At 32.0% G+C, this 17175-nt stretch overlaps 1 protein-coding gene across 1 annotated transcript in view; it reads right to left on the reverse strand.

The window, feature by feature from the left end:
• Positions 1-963: 963 nt before the first annotated feature.
• The window catches only part of LOC129226715 (dynein regulatory complex protein 1-like), a 35671-nt gene continuing 19459 nt past the window's right edge, over positions 964-17175 (reverse strand). Inside the window, exons 7-9 of the mRNA XM_054861343.1 lie at positions 6901-6987; positions 1212-1342; positions 964-1105 (exon numbers count right to left, since the gene is read on the reverse strand). Of these exons, the coding sequence (XP_054717318.1) occupies positions 964-1105; positions 1212-1342; positions 6901-6987 (360 nt within the window). The remainder of the gene's footprint in view (positions 1106-1211; positions 1343-6900; positions 6988-17175) is intronic.

Below are 17175 nucleotides of genomic sequence, written 5' to 3' on the forward strand. Positions count from 1 at the left end.
ATCTTGGTTGATGTGTACAACCATAATTCCAGAAATATCACATGGCAGATATAAGTTCCAACATCTTTTTTATTATATTTTCACTCTAAACTTCAAGTTTGGGATGTTCTTCATTTATCCTCCTATTCTTTGTTTTGTGAAAATAAACAGTTTTTGCACTGCAAAACTTGCATTTACTTCTCCCCTAATACATATCCCATAAATACGCGCGCATGTGTCAATAACTACGGCACTGGCTAGGGTAACGGCACCAGTTACAGACAAGGGTCCAGTAACAGACAGTCATAAGTTTGGATTTAAATAATAAAAATTTTAGGCGGGTAAAACTGATGTTGCTCTGTCCCATGAATACGGTGCAACCATCAGTGTTATCAGAAAGAATTCTATGAGCCAGTTGGTATATAAGACAATGGTGGAAGGTTATGAAGAGACTTCACGAGATCTGCTGGTGTTTCGTGTTCATTTGAATTTATTAAGGCTTTAGATCTAAAAATAAAGAACTTTTGCACATTTTGAATAGAAAAAAAAGGAGTGTTGTCCATTACTCATCCTTTCATCATCCTATTTATTACTTGGTATCGTCAGATTTGTCGGTGTTTGTCACTGGGGTGTCGGATCTTGTTTCGAAATTGAGCAAATAAAAATCGAATCAACTAATTCAGAGAATCCAGACGAAGCTAAATGTTAGATGAAATGTATTAGCATGATATAAAAATAGTTTAAAAAGTCTAAATACATTAAAAGGTTCAGAAAATTGAGTTAACCTGCGAGCGATGTCTTAAGCATGTCTGTTACTGGTGCCGTTACCCTAGTGGATCTTTTACGTTTGTCTCGGCAGGTAAGGGGTTCGTTAAACTAAAGATCTTCTAGCGATCTAAAGGGGTTATTCGTGCTCCGCCAGTTTGCCAAATATAATTAATTGCACAAGGTGGTCGGTTTCTAGGTTTAACTAGAGTACCAGAATCACCTATATTCTTCAAGCCCTTCCGAAACAGCCTCCCATAGAAGACAATTTGGCATGGTCTTAATCACTGAATTCCAATACTCTTCTTCCACCACCAACTTAGGTTCGTCCAAAGATGTTTCAGATGAACTTCGAGATTGCCTAAAAAAAATAAGGTTTTCATCAAAGTACAATTTTTTGTCAACTTATTGGGAAAATTTTATTTGCCTCGGGAGATAAAGTAACAAAAATAAACCTTTTTCTGCACACAAAATGCAAAAATCCATCCAAAGCTCCTTGCGAGTTGAAAGCTAATTCGCCATTCTCGTCCCGTTTGCAGTAACTTGTCATATGATCCTTTAACTCTTTGAGATCTTCCACAAAACTAATTCTGAAGACCTAATTTGTAGGAAAGGGCATCCGTATCAGCCTCGATTGATATAAGGGTATCACCACATTGCTTTCCACGACAATGGCGAAAATCCGTCTTAGTACATTGAAGCAATAATGTAACCCAACCGGTTATTACTTGTTAGAAAAATAATCCAGATACAGTCTGCCCACGGATTGTATGAAATTGGCAAACGTACAATTAAGACGAGTCTATCTAAATGAGAGGAAAAAGTAAAGATTTGATACTCGTGTTCCGCTCATTTGAATGTGACCTTGCTTAAGTTAGAGACCAATATACATCTGCAAAAGCTTACATCCCTGAAAAGTAATAGATGCGTCCATTTCCGTCTATAAACCGTATGTTTGTTTTTTCATCTAATCGGTGGTCAGACTAGCTTAAAAATAATAAAGTATTTTTAGTGTTGGTGGTGTTTCGGATAAAAACGCGTGAACCCTTAGGCGTTAATGGATTTTTTATTTATTTATTTATTTATTTTTTTAGATACTCAAAATATATATTCGTACAGTAATCGAGAGATTCAACTGTTTGCTCGAGGAAAATCTGTCTTTTTCTTCGGAATTCATTCACACCTCAATTTTACTTGTTAGTTAGTTAGAATTAGACTTTCTAAGTTTTTAGGTGAGACAGACAGTCTAGTGCTTAAAATTAGGAATGCGCCAATAAGTAAATTGGCACATTCCTAAATCATGCCGCCTGATTAATCGCCAGAGCCAATTAATGTTCATAATCATTATACATTAATACTTTTTACCAATTTCTCCGCCACCTTTTATCATTTTTTCTTTCGACTTTAGAAATAGTTAATAGTTTATTTCTGGGTGACGATTCATTTTTCACTCTTTCCAAATTTTTGAAAAATAATTTCAAAACTTCATCCAATTTCTTTGAGCCAATTTTCAAATTATTGCTAATGAAATTAGGTAATGTTAACTAGACATGAGAATTAAAAAATATTAGGGGGCAGCCTGTGGTCAGTAGCACTTTTAATTAAAATTTATTAGCGATTTAGCCAAAGACTTTTATTTTTCATTTCAAATAATAATAATAATAATAATAATAATAATAATAATAATAAATGATCTAAAAGGGAAAAACATCGACACGTGAAAAATGTTGCAACATTGTATATATGTGTAAATGTTTATGCAAAAAAGAAAAATAAGTTTTAAAAAAAACATCACTTCAACCATTAGTTTGAAATTTAAAAAAAAAAAGGAATTGAACCTCGTGCTCTTGGATCACCGATTTTTTGTGTTTTCATGTTTTTCTAATAGAGTGGGTAAGTTTTCTGCTTTCTTTTTTTGCAAGTCAGAGCTGGGGGGTTGGATAGTACATGTCAGCATTATCCAAAAACGTGTCACCTTTTATAATATTCGTTTAATGTCAACCAATACAAAGCCTCACGCAGTTGAAATAAGCAAGCAAATTCTTGCTAATTTGATGAAAATGCAATTACTCGCTGAGTTGTGCGTTACCAACCTCCATAGAAACCTGCAAATTATTATAATATGCCAACTGCTCCAGCTCTTTGAAAACGTAGCAGTTACTACCCATTCTATTAATTAGCTTAATGTTCATATTATTCAACGTTTCCTATTTACATGGTTTTCAATTTACATCGTTAATGTTCTTTCGGGTTTCGGGTTTCTTGTTGCTGTTAAGTACACTTGCCATTGTGCTACCTACGAGTGTGACATTATATATATATATATATATATATATATATATATATATTTATATATTTAATAATCAAATGATATCCTCTTATATATATATATATATATATATATATATATATATATATATATATATATATATATATATATATATATATATATATATATATACATATATATATATATATATATATATATATATATATATATATATATATATATATATATATATATATATATATATATATATATATATATATATAATAGCTGTTGATCGAGTAACCCGAGTGTTTCAACAATGAAACTTCTCACCACGGCATGATAATTTGATACATGTTTTGAAAATGTTTAGCAAGCAGGGAAAGGCTTTATTGCGACAAGGCTGAACGCGATCGGGTCACTTAACTGTTTTACTGGTAAGACTGTGTCATTTTGGAGAGTGAAGAAAAGAAAAAGTGGACAAAACAATGAACGCTATCTATTGGAGTTTATGTTTAATCCACTGGAGTTAGGGTTACAATTTCTTAACTATCAAAATATCACCAAACAGGCAGTGATTTTGTTCAAATGTAGAAGCAATTTTCACCCGTCATAGCTTAACGGGCGACTTTTTAGTTTCATAATAATAAGTTTTTTGTTGAATCAAAAATGAATAATTTTAAGAGTAAAAGTTGTAAAGTGTAAGATGCAATCATATGTACAGTTACAAGAAACAAAAAAACAAAAAAAATGTGCCATCAAAAGCTGGGATCAGGGTGCCATAACATAAACTAAAGAAATGATTCTCATTTTATTTTAAAAATAAAACGAAAGCTTTAGGAAGCTTTTTCGTTTTCGTTGTGGGGAGATTGCAATTTGGGATCATATACACATTTGTTTATTTTTACTACTTTTATGTTCTTCAAAAGATTAATAGAAATAACGTTAATAGGTCCTTAGGGGGCATTCATTAATGACGTAAGAATGATTTTGGCAATTTTACCCCTCCCCCAATGTAAAGGTACGTAAGATTTTTCCAACCCTTCCCCGTCCCCTTCCTCATCTTACGTAAGATTCCATTTCGTTTTTCAAAATAATAAAATAACAAATCTTACATCACTGGAATCGTTATTAAATTCGCTATTGGTTAATTAAACTATATTATGCAAAGAAATATTTACTAAAAAGTTGAAATCTAGACTGAATGTTTTTCCGCCTTTTTTTGCGGAAAAACATTCTATGCGATGCTAGTTAAAAATACATCATGTCATGTACAGTGCGATTCTTTTATTATGTTTTACACCATTCATTCTTTGTGAAACAAATGAAAAACAGCTCATTCTAATACGTTTTTTACCTTCCAGACGCAAATGAAATATGATCCCTTGCCGAACCACTTGACAGCGCGATTTCTAATGTAAAGTATCGACTTGGAAAATATTGCGTAAGAATGTGTGTTTGACCCCCTCCCCAACCAAAAAAAAGAAAAAGGGTACGTAGAGATTTTCCCAACCCCCTCCCCCTCGGCACCCTTGTGTAATGGCCACTTACTGGTCCGTTGGTCAGAGAAGAAAGGCTGGTTCACCTATTAAAATGATTTCACTGAGCTCGTCCATCTGTTACTGTAGATGGAATTACACAGCGAGTGTACTGTACCGACAGTGAAGTGAAGATTCAGGTGACCAACACCCGGAGCAGTTTCTCGCGGTTCGCGAATATTTTCGATTGTTTGATTAAAATTTAACCATGATATAATTTTAGCTTTGGCAACAGAGAAAAATAAAATAAGGACACAAATTAAAAGTAGTCATTCAGGGTAAATTCAAGCCGCATTTTTTTTTTCTAACTACCTCACGCCTATTTTGATAGGGTTGCTGTATCTATAGGCATAAAGCGAAAGAACTCCTAAATTATTATGCAATTAACAAAAAATTTTAAAATATCAGTATTAAAACCATTTAAAATAAATTATCAACTTGGTTCAAAGTTAGCTTGACACTCGGGGTAATTTTGAGCCACGTAAGAAATGCGTTGAAAAATAAATTAGTTAAAACATAGTATTGTCGCGGAATATTCAATCATAAATATATGATTAAAACTCCCCATTTTTGCTTTGTGTCATTCCATATAAATTATCATACTACAAAAATTTTTGCTTGCAGGAAGAGTGAAAAAAGAAAAATATCAATATTGAGAGGGAATTTTTTTTTTTTTCTTTTGTTGGCTAACAATTCAAATATTAAAATTAAAACTATCCCACTTTTAAGAGAATTTTGTGAAAATGTTAAACAAGAAGGAAAAAAAACATAAACATGTAACCATATTCAGCGTTGAAAGTAGTAGCCTCAAAGTGTTTTAATATTTATAAATGATACGTTGCAGGAATGCAGACTTTTCAGTGTTGCGAAACACTTTCTTAGCAACCGGTTTAAAGATTGACTGAGCGTGTGTAATAAAACATATCATCTTTAGTTCGATTACGGCCCGTCCAGATTGACTAAGCTCCCAATAGCCGCGTTCACAACACACTTTTCGACCCCGTAAATCCCCGATCCGGCTCCGCAAAAAACCGAATGAAAAATTCCCCGTTTCCATGTAAAAAGAAGTTTTTCATTGTACCAGAGAAATCGGTTTTTACCCAGCATCCTTAGCGGCTATACCCAGCAAGGAGAAGAACTTGTTTCGCGTAATGCATTCTGGGTAAAAACTACGCTTTCACTCCAGAAGGAAGCAGGAGGAGAAAAATTCCACATACGCCCCGCAAATAACCGGACTGCGGTGAAAAGCAGGTTTTTTCCGGGTTCAAAAGTATCCATGGAAACGGCCCTACTGAGAGCGAATAAGTCTCTGGATAACTGCAGCTTTGCAAGGTAAGGGAGATGCTTGGTTCTAACTTGCAATTCTGCTTTAGCTTTAGCCATGGTCGCAGTGATGCTTCTGGAGCTTTCTTAGTAAATCAAGAAGGTTCTAAGTAGTTACGCTAAACATACCTAATAGCCCAGTCAATAAAGGTTTCGCGTCGCAACTAATTTAGGGAAAGCTGATTTTTTGCAGGATGTTAGGACATAGAGTAAACACTCACTTGCGAGAAACGCATATGCTGGTAAGAACATGAAAACTTAAATAATTACCTCGAAAAGAATTGTAAATTGGTTTTATGAAAAATAAGACTATTAATTGAGGCAGTGAGAAGGAAAGGGACGTAAGCGTCGAAACTACATTTTTGAGCTCACCGGTAATGGAGATACCAGGTAAAGGTAAGTGAAACTCTCCTCTGTCTTGGGTTAAGAGATAGTACTAGTAGCCCTGTTAGGTGCTGCTATACAGCATGATTTAGAAACACTTTTCAATGAAAGTCTAACTAGGTCCGCAACTTTAAACGCGTTTTACTCGAAACTTTAAAAAGTCCACCCTTTGCCTCAATTCTTAAAAAAAATCTTCAGAGTTAATTGTGTCACATGCATTACCAGGTTATAAAGCAATAGATTTCCCACGATAGGGATAAATATTTGTAGATGTAGCATTAGTTAGATACACAACGAGAAACCGGTTCCATGGGAACCGGATACCATTAAGTAGCCGGCCAAGCTTCCGAAAAGCGCATGCGTCTGGCCTAGCGCATGCGGACAAACAACTTTTTCCGTAACCATCCTCGTCACTGATACGCTGCGCTTTTTCCCGTTTTCTTCAAGATTCGCGCGTTCAGTGGTGGCCAGTGTCTGTCGCTACGAATTGTGTATCTAGTTATACTTCATCATGTAAATACTGCGCATCATTTGTACGCATATACATTATCTGTTTTTTAAAAAATGATTTTTTTAGAGGGGTGTACGAAAGCTTCCGCTTTCGAACCGATCCGCATACAATTTCAGTTTTTGAAGACTTACTTTAAACATTTCTACCCATTTCACATCATGATTCAGACTCAAAGTTTCTTTCACATAGTTCACCCATTTGAAATCCAACATGTATCCCTAGGAAAGAAGATAAGTTACAGACACAGTTATGAAAAATTCAGGGATTCTTATTTATCCCTTCAGACGAAACTTTTTCCTCCCTGTTTTAAGGCACATAACTCTTAGATGGATAACTTTTTTCTTTGTAATTTTTGCATAAGAGATTAACTGATTTTCAGCGAGTTGTATTTAGGATAAACCAAATTAAATGAAATGCAATACATAAAACAATTTTTATTATATTTGTGCTTTATGATCGAAGTGTTCAGACAAATAAACTCCGAATATATGATGAGAATGTATGATTAGAATGTTCGACCGATTGACGCACAGCACCACCTATAACTAACTATTGACTTAACTCTAAAGTATTCCCACTAAAGAGACAGAGTGCCATCCGTAAGGTTGGAATATTTATTGGAAGTATATACAGGGTGAATCGTACCTAAACTGCCAAAAGGAAAGGGGGTGATAAAAGAGCTTAAGTGGAGTATAGAACCACCCCTTATCTTATCCAAACCGTTACCGTGTTTTCGTAGAAAGACTGAAAATGAACAAAAAAAAAAAGCAAATTTCTGAAAAAAAGACCGATTTCTGAAATTCTTGGAAAACCTACGCAAAAAATAAGAACATATTTGGAAAGAGCATACAAAATCCTACAGAATGACACTTTTTTGATCAAGATAGTTACATTTTTCAGCGCGCTATAAGCTTTGAAACATTCAAAGTTGAGTTGGTGCTAAAACCTGCTAACGGCATTTTCAAAAAAAAAAAAAGAAGTTTGAGCTACAATCGGTCAAATGTACTAAAAATTAGTCCACTCTACTAGTTTTCAAATGAAACCACAGCAAATCATATTGTAGTTCAAGTTCGGTAGAAATTAAACCTTTTGTTTGAAACATTAAAATCAGCGTTTGAGAAAAAAGGCGACTATAGTAAACGCGTCGGAGCCACTTAAGTACAAAATTCCCACCTGTGCCATCTGTTTTTTTAAAAAAAACACAATTTTTATTTATAATTATGATAAAATGAATATGTTTTTGCCATGTTGTTTGTCAAAATATAGCCGGACGTAAGTAAGGGAACTCTTGTTGCCATCTTGGATTCTAGGTGAATTTTTTCGGTTTTCATTTCATGTAGCGAAAACTATTTATTTGCGGGTAAAACTATTCATTGATGAAAAATTTGACCACAACATTGTAGGGTAATCTGACAAGTAAATGCACACTTAAGTGCAAATTTTATTTCCAGAAATTGGACATATTGTTGAAAATTGTAGCGTTTGGGCATGAAATTTGTTGAATAAATTTAACACTGTTAGGGAGTCTGACAACTAAAGAACACTTAAACACAATTTAGAAATTTATTATACTATAGGAATTTGTTATAGTTTAAATTTGATGCCATGACATTAAAACTTTTTTTAAAATTATATCTGTAGATAATTGTTATGGTTTTTCTGCAGTTTTTTTTTTTTTTTTTTTTTTAAGTACTTCATTGAAAAATGGCGCAGCAACCCATTGAACAAACGACTGACCAGTAAACAAACACAAAATTTTCCATTTGCGTTCTTTTTGGAATCGTATAAAAGGAAGTTACTGGTTGCCAATTGATCTACTAAAAAAAGTTTTGAACTCTTATTTTCAAAAAGAAATTACAAGCTAAGATAACCTGTCGGATGTCTTTTCATCCCTAAGTTCATTTCGATTGCATTGAAAAAGGCGTTCCTTGTAACGCCAAAACACGTGTCTACAGTAATCTGTTATTCGTGCTTTTTGACGTTGTTATTTCTTACTTTAAATTACAAGCTGTTTATTCACTGTTCGGTCTACCCTAGAGTCCCTATATGAAAACGTAGTTTTCAGAGTTGCGACAACGCGGTATCATTTTCCTATTGGTCGAAGACCGCCTGAGGCAAGGTTTCTTCTTCTCCCGTAGGATTAACATGGAGCGTATGACAGTGCTGTGGAAAAACCCAGAATCTGAAAAATTAAAGGTGAGTCCAGGACTTTGATGCTCATATTACTGTTCTACAATGTTCAAATTATACGTGTGTAGCTTTACTTGAGTGAGTCCATTCCTATTTCTTTTACTATCGCGTAATTATATCAAGAACATGTGTTCCAGTGTGCTAAAATTTCATCCTGACACTTTATTTGGGCCTTTTATAGTTGTTTTTTCTGTTAAATCTATGATTCCAATCACAACGTTATTGAAAAATAACACTTTAAGACAAGGTAAATGTTTAAATTGTGTAAATTAAATTTTTTTTTAACGATAGATCTCTGTATTCGGTTTGGCGCGATCAATTTCGTGCTTGGCGACGAGTGGAAGTAAACAAAACATACACTTGTGATGTGAAGAGATCTTAACTTGTGATTTGTATTATAAATGCTTTATGCTGCGGAAATTTTTATTTTAAATGAATGTGACTTGATATTAAAACCCATTTTAACTTATTTTTTACTGTTAAGGTTTTTATTTTTCCTGATCATTTCTTAGACAAAAATTGACTAATGTATCGTTTTTCATGTTCCTTCAAGCAATCTTCACTTTATGCAACGTAAGTATTTACAGTGTCAAATTTTTGTTTTTTGAAAGGAGATGCATAGGAAATAAAATGCTTATAAATTATAGGACTTTCAGTGCTTGCTGGCAGTATCTTTTAATAACATTTTGATTTATGGAAACGTTTTGTTATATTCTGCTAAATGTTTATTAGTTAAAATTTGTTTAAAAAAATGTCAATTCGATTATGAAATTAATGTCGCCACATGAATTTGCCAAAGCGTTTGAGGTGGATATGGAGTAGAACACTTGCTTGACACACGGCAGTTTTTATCGATTTTTTAGGTTGAGCGAGCCAATTTAAAATGTACTATTTTATTAAAATTTTAATGAATTGTAGGCAGTTTTGGTTATTTTGGTAATTTACTCTTTTTTATTCAACAAGCATGTCACTCGCTGTGTGTTCCATCATAAACAGAAAACTCAGATGTTCTAAGTTCGTTTCAAGTAGTGTGTTGGTACTTTTTATTATGCTCTAATTAGGGTTTACTAATTTTTAGGTTGCCTAGTTATTTCCTTTTCATGCTACTCTTTCTTTATCACCTGAAGAATAAAGTGCATGCAATCACCCCGCTTCAGGTTAGTAAAAATTTCTATTTTTATTGAGAAAATGATTTTTAAAAAATTATGGCCATGACTGATACAAAATTAAGTTTTAACAAGTGTTGAATTACCTATGAGATCAGGACCGTTATCTTGGGTTTTTGAGATTGTAAAAGTCCTCTCAGCCACAGCTCTTGTTTGTCAGAAATTAGGTACATTTAAAAATTTGCGGGTTGAAATATCAATATTTTTTTGATAAAATGCTGAATCAAAGATTTTTTAAGTGAAACTTTTTATGCAATAGCTTTGAAGTTATGATCCAACCTTTTTGTGTGACGAAAAGTGGTGGGGATAAGCAATGTCGGTTAGAAGGAAAGCAGTGGCTTGCTTGCCTTCAGGTATTGGAGAAAAGTGAGACATTACACTCTTCTTACTTCCTTTCTCATTTTGTATGGTTGCATGTACTGCGTTCAGGCAGCGCGGAGATCAATATGTACATTTGTAATTACTTACTTTAGTTATCGTAAACAGATCCAATCTCTTCTTAAGAAGGAAGAAGATGACCATTATCAATGGACACATGTATATCATTTTATGTAAAAATATGAATAAGAAACACAATCTGTTCAAAAGTGTTTGATGAATAGTTAAAATGTTTCATGTCTATCGTGTGTCATTATGACGCAACCTGTTTCTTGGAATCAAACTTTAGAAGAATTCTACTCTTCTAGATCAGCAGAAAAATAAAGTACATGAAGCTCTCACCCCACATCAAGTTTGTAAAAATTTCGATATTTGGTGGGAAAATGATTTTTAAATAATCCTATCTCAATTAATGTGGAGTTAAATTTTAACTAGTGTGGAAAGGCTGTTAAAATAAAGGCTGTCATCATTGGGGTTTTGAGATTATCTGTAAAGATCAGGGTTCGAAAATATCCGATATTTTGATATACAGTCGAGTCCCGACTTACGCAAGGGATGCGTTCCAAGACCCTTCGTGTAAGTCGAAATTTCGTCTTGTGGAAAAAGGTATGTGTAAAAACTTTTATAAACATAACCAATCATTTTAGACATGTGTAAACACAACCTTAATCAGTTAAAAATCTTTTCTTAACCATACCTTACTGTTTCTTACATAAAGAACTGAATTTTCATTTGTATTTAAAAAAAAGGCGTTTTATTCAACATAAAATACTGCTATGATGCACAAAAACAATGATCAATGGGAAAGAAAGACATAAACCAGTACTGTACGTACGGCATGTAGTAAGGAGAACAAATGCCCTATAGTTGTACTGTACAGTTGATTCAGTATTGATATTTGTAACTTAAAAAAAGTGAAAATAATGATTTATGCTGCAGTTATTCTAATATATTTTTAAATACAGTTGCTTCATTGGTTCTTTTATAAAGTTTCCATCTATGGCATTATCCCTCTTCCTGGTTTCTTTAATTTACAATAAAAAACAGCTTCCATTTTCATAATTTTTGCATTTTGCGTGGATACTATTACTGGGTGAAATTTTATGGGTTTCCGTTTCGTGACTTTTAATTGTACGTATGGAAGATTCACTCATACCATCATACCTAATTGTTGTGCTACCCTTCGAAGCATTTTTTGGTTCAGCTTAAGCTTTTAAAGAAGCTTTACCTTTTCTTTAATTGTCAGAAACGTTCTCTTTTTCTTTCTATCTTCACCAACTTTAGATAAAGCAGCGCTCCTAGGTGTCGTTATATTTTGTTAACGTTCGCATTTCGAATGAAAAAAAATAATGGAAAATGAGAAGTAGTTATTTATATAAGCGATAAAAGACTAGTACAGTGTGGGTACTTCTGCTCTCAGTGATTCTAAAGGGATGATGGTCCGTTCATGAAAACAACTTGCTCGCCGTGGTTCCTTTCTGAAAATTTTCATGTTGCGGGCGAGGAATTCATGCTAGCTCAAAATTTCTTTACTGTTGAAAAAATCGCGTTATAGCCATTGCTCGTAAGTCGGATCGCTTTGTAGCGGGAGTCGACTGTATATTGGATATTTTGATATTTATCCGATGTTTTCAACCAATGCAAAATAAAGTGTTTAGTAACTGCTTCCTTAAATCAGAGTTATTTATTTTCTTATATTATTATTATAATGCATCAACTTTAAAAGTAATTTTTCTTTCATTATTTATATTCATTTATTACATGTTCGTGATTTTGCCTCACCCACTCAAAAAGTAATTCAATTGCATCCGAGTTCATTTCAACCACTCATAAAAATAAATACATAAATAAATAAATATTCAATTTATCAGACCTTATCTTAATTTGTTGAAGTCTTTAGAAAATCAATACTTTTGTCAGGAAATAGAACATTGAAATAAAGGGGAATTCAAATGCTCTAAAACAGTGGTGCCCAACATACGGCTTTCAAAACTGATTCATGTGGCCAGCTGAAATATCAGGTATAGATAAATGAATTTACTAAAAAATGTGGCTTTATTTTAAAGAATTTAAATTCAAGCATCAGTATATTGCATTCTCTATATTTTTACTTCACTTAAATTTATATATTAAAAACAAACAAAAACAGTTTATAATTAATTTCTTTAGTATGCACTCACATTTTTTCAATCACAATCACAAGTAAGCGCTTTGATGAGGTAGTGGCATTCACGTAAAAGTTTAAGACAGGAGTTAAATTTTTTTCCCACAATCTTGACTAAAACCATTAAAAAAATTAATTCATAGTTTTCTGAAAAGTACTCAGGACTGCTGAAATAACACTTTCTGGAATAAAATTTGTTCAATATAACTGTACCATGTGATTTCATTATAGGATTTGTAGGACCATAGGAGCTATTTGTTGGTCAAAAAATAAAATAAAAAATATTAATATTATTCAAATAATTGGAACCCGTACAACATCCCCCACTGTCCAACGTGCTCCACCTCCCCCTACAATTTTGTTGTGGATATTCCTAAGTGAGGTGCAGAAATAACAAGCAAGTTTTCTCACAGTTCCTAAAAAATTTAGAATCACGAACGTTCATTACTGATTTTAGTCATCATAAACTGATGATTTCTCTTCTTAAGAGCAAAGATGATGCACAGTAACAAATATGTACATAATTAAATGAAAAACAATCTATGCTAGTCAAAAGAGATTGATAAATTAGGTAAAATATTCCCCTGTAATATGTGTTTTACTTTTTCAAGTGTTTTTAAAACACACCCTATTATTTGAAATTAAATTTTACAACACACTTAATGCAAAGTAGTTGAAATACAGCTCTATTTCGATTAAAGTGTGTTTATTTATTTTCCATTTATAATTTTATGAACTAGTTTAAAAAAACATTCCTGCCAATTGTGTTCAGCTGTATTGATGATTTAGCACATTTGAAGAGTTTTACTTCTGCTTTTAAATTTATTTGCTCTTAATGTTTTTTAAGTTTCTTCCAGATATTCTGCAACTTGAAGAAAGCTGAACTACTAGCTGAATTTATAGCCCTGATGCAGATGTTCTAGAAAACTCATGATAGTATTGTACTGTTCGCTTAAAGAATTGTATAATAGAATGATCTCCAATATTTAGTTTACAAGGATGTCCAGAAATGATTTTCCAAGTTTTCTTAGCTTGACAGCTTTATCAAAACTAATGAAGTTGTTTAAAAAAATAATAAACTTCCATACATAATATGCCATTCATGTTTCTTATACTTCTTATTATGCTGATGACTTCAGGAAATTTGTTGCCGAAATGGTCTTTGGACTTTCAACAATGACATACAAACCAACAAAAATTCTGTGTTTAAATGCTAAATAGTGTAATTAAATGAAATTTTGATCTTCTTCATACAAACAGTGCTGTATTTCTGATTTGTCACGCTTAGTATCATATTTATTATCATTCATTTGTATAATAATATTGAAATGTAAAGAGGTAAAACAAACAATAATTTTGCAACAGAAATTGAGAAATAGCTGGAATTCTGTTTTAATTCTCTAAATTTAGAGTTTTGAATTTGTTTTGTAAAACAAATGCTTGTAAGGTTTATGCTTGTTTGTCATGTAAAAATATTGTTTTCAATTTAGATTTTTAATAAATTTTTCGGCATTCAATGCAAGGCTAAATAATTTAGGTATACATAAAATTATGAAAGATATATTTAGGTTTGTTTATTTCAGCATTAAATGAACAGTTCATTGATGCTTATTCTCTTTGTGTAGTTATCCAGAAATCCCCCCCCCCCTTTCAAGAAGAGATTTTTCTCCCCACTTAAACTACAGGACAGGATTTGAATAACTGCAAATAACTCCAATTTTGGAAGGGATAGGTAGCAACTGTTATCTTAATCCACTTCCGACTGTCAATGCACCTTCTCTGTTTCTGACTAAATTCTGGAAGCATTTTTTAGGATGTTGGAATATAGGTCATGTTCATCCATCCATGATACAGGGTAATGAATGGAATTGCAATCTATATGAAAATATCTGAACAAAAAATTCAATTTATTTCAATCAAGGGTTTTTTTTTTTCACAAACATTCACTTCACAAATAGTATAAAAGAAAATAAATTACAAGCATCAGTATATTTTGCCCTGTCTAATCGAAACTCTCTAATTGAGTAGATGGGAGCAAAGCCTATAACAAAATTTATTTTCTTTATGCTTATTAGTGACTGAAATTTTTGATTAAACTTGTGTTTTGTTCATAGTTATTATTTTTAGGAAATGATACTTTGGAGTAAAGAATTTTTAAAAATTTGTTAATAATAACCACATTTTGAACATGTGAATATTTTAAAGTTACGTTGCATTTCAGAAAACACAAAGATTAATCTTTACTTATTTTGTTACTTAAGCGGTTATTGACAATAATAGTTTGCCCCAAAATCTATAAAAACAACAAATTCTGTTTTGGTACCCTGAATTTGATTTTAATTGCCTCATTGAGAAAAATGTCTTTGTTTTCTCTCTTTTTTTTTTTTTTTTGTAAAAATGTTAGAAATTCTATGTTTGAAATAAAGTTTACAGATGTAACAACACCAAAAAATAAATTGAACATTAGAGACTTTTGTTGTAATCTTTATGTGGTAATGACCTGAACTGTTAGTATGGAATGAATGAGTTTTCTTCATGCTAAGTTGTATTTAAAATCTCTGTCAAAATTAAATGTAAGCATTGTTTTTCCACGAACATTGAAAATAAGTACAAGTCCACTACTGGTGCTGGGAATGATTTTTTTCTTTGTTTCATTAAGAAAGTGTCTTTCTTTTCTTTATAATATTGTTTTGATTTGAAAATATTGTTCAAAATGTAAGTAATAGATGCATGATGTGATGCAGAGAAATAAATAAATAACAATAGATACATTTGTTTCTTATTCATATGAGTTGAAAATAAGTAATGTTTCAAATTACACCCCCTCAACTCCTCAATTTATTCCTGTATATTTCTATCTACATCAAATTAAAGTAATAATTTTCAACTTTATTCAAATTAATATTTTAACCAAGAGTGCCTACTGAACCACTAAAATATTTAGAGGTTCTTGGTATTCTTTCTTTTTTTGGGGGGGGGGGGCGTTACCTCGTTTTGACCATCTACCTATTTCTAGTATTGAATTTTCAAATTTTCCTTTGCATATTTATCTTTCAAATTTTTAATTTAATCTTTAACTTAATCACATTTAAATCAGAAAATTGTACAGGGTAAACTTAAACATACAATTTTAATTAGCATTTTTTTTAAATAGAAAACCATTTTAATTAGTGATATTGCTTTTTAGATGGTTACAGGAAATATTTTTAGATTTAAAACTCTTTACAATGTTTGTCTTTCCGTTCATTTATTTATTTTATTACCTTTTTTTTATCTCTTTCTTTATTTTGAATCAATTAAATTCTAACACATGAAGGTGAGAATTCACATGCTGCGAACCAAAAAAAAAAAAAAAAAAGAGAAAAATTTATTACAAAAAAAAATAAATAAATAAATAAATAAAAAAAAAACTGTCGGCAGATTTAAATGGATATATTTTTGCTGAAATTAAAAAATAATAAATTATTCCTTAGTTTTAACTGTAAAAGGCATGTGACAGCAAAGTTGCACTTTTTGAAGATTAGCCCATTAGTGACTGAAGTTTTTAATTAAACTAATGTTTTCTTTTTTGTATAAAAATGCTTAAAATTTTGTGTTTTAAATAAAGTTTATAGATACAATAACACCAAAACGTAAATTGAACAACAGCAACAAGATTACAACAATAAGATCATGCTATTGATCTGAAAACTTAGCATGAAATAAATGAGTTTTCCTCATGCTAAATTGTTTTCAATTTTTAGTTTTTGCTTTGTCATAAAAATTCAAAATAAGTACAAGTCCTTTTTTGGTGCTCTGAATTGTTTTAATTTCGTTTCATTAAAAAAATGTCTACCATCTAACTACCTTTCATTGCATTGTTTTGGTATAAAAATGTTGAAAATTTTAAATAGATAGTTAGTGTACTTTCAAGAAATAAATATAAAATAATAGAGACATCTGTTTCTTATGCAAATAAGAATGTTGAAAAAATATAATGTGTCAAAATACACCCCCCCCCCCTCCTTAACTTCCCAATTTATTTCTGAATATTTCTATCTGCATCTAGTTTCAAATAAAAATGACCTCTGATTAATATAATTTCAGTTTTCAACTTTATACAAATTAATCTATTAACTAGGTGTACCCGCTAAACCATTAAAATATTCAGAGGTTCTTAATCTTTTTTTTTTTTGGAGTGGGTTGGGGCGAGATAGGATACCCGCAGTGCGGGGTGCCCCACGTCTTATAAGGGTTTCAACGGCCTCTGAAATTTAAAAAAAAAAAAAAATTGAAAAAACCTAGCACTAAGACTTATTTAACGTTACAAATATACACTGATGGCCTCTGGGGAGGAGCTATACAGATTTTGTTGCAGGAGGCCTAAAATGTATAGATCCTGGCCTGGATAGGATACCTTGTTTTAAGCTTTTACATATTTCTAGTATTACTCTTTCAAACTTTCCTTTGCATATACATGGGTGCCACACCCCTAACAGCACACCCCCCCCCCATATTTTAAGCTTCTA

Source organism: Uloborus diversus, chromosome 7 (assembly GCF_026930045.1).
Source record: "Uloborus diversus isolate 005 chromosome 7, Udiv.v.3.1, whole genome shotgun sequence".
NCBI lineage: Eukaryota > Metazoa > Arthropoda > Arachnida > Araneae > Uloboridae > Uloborus > Uloborus diversus.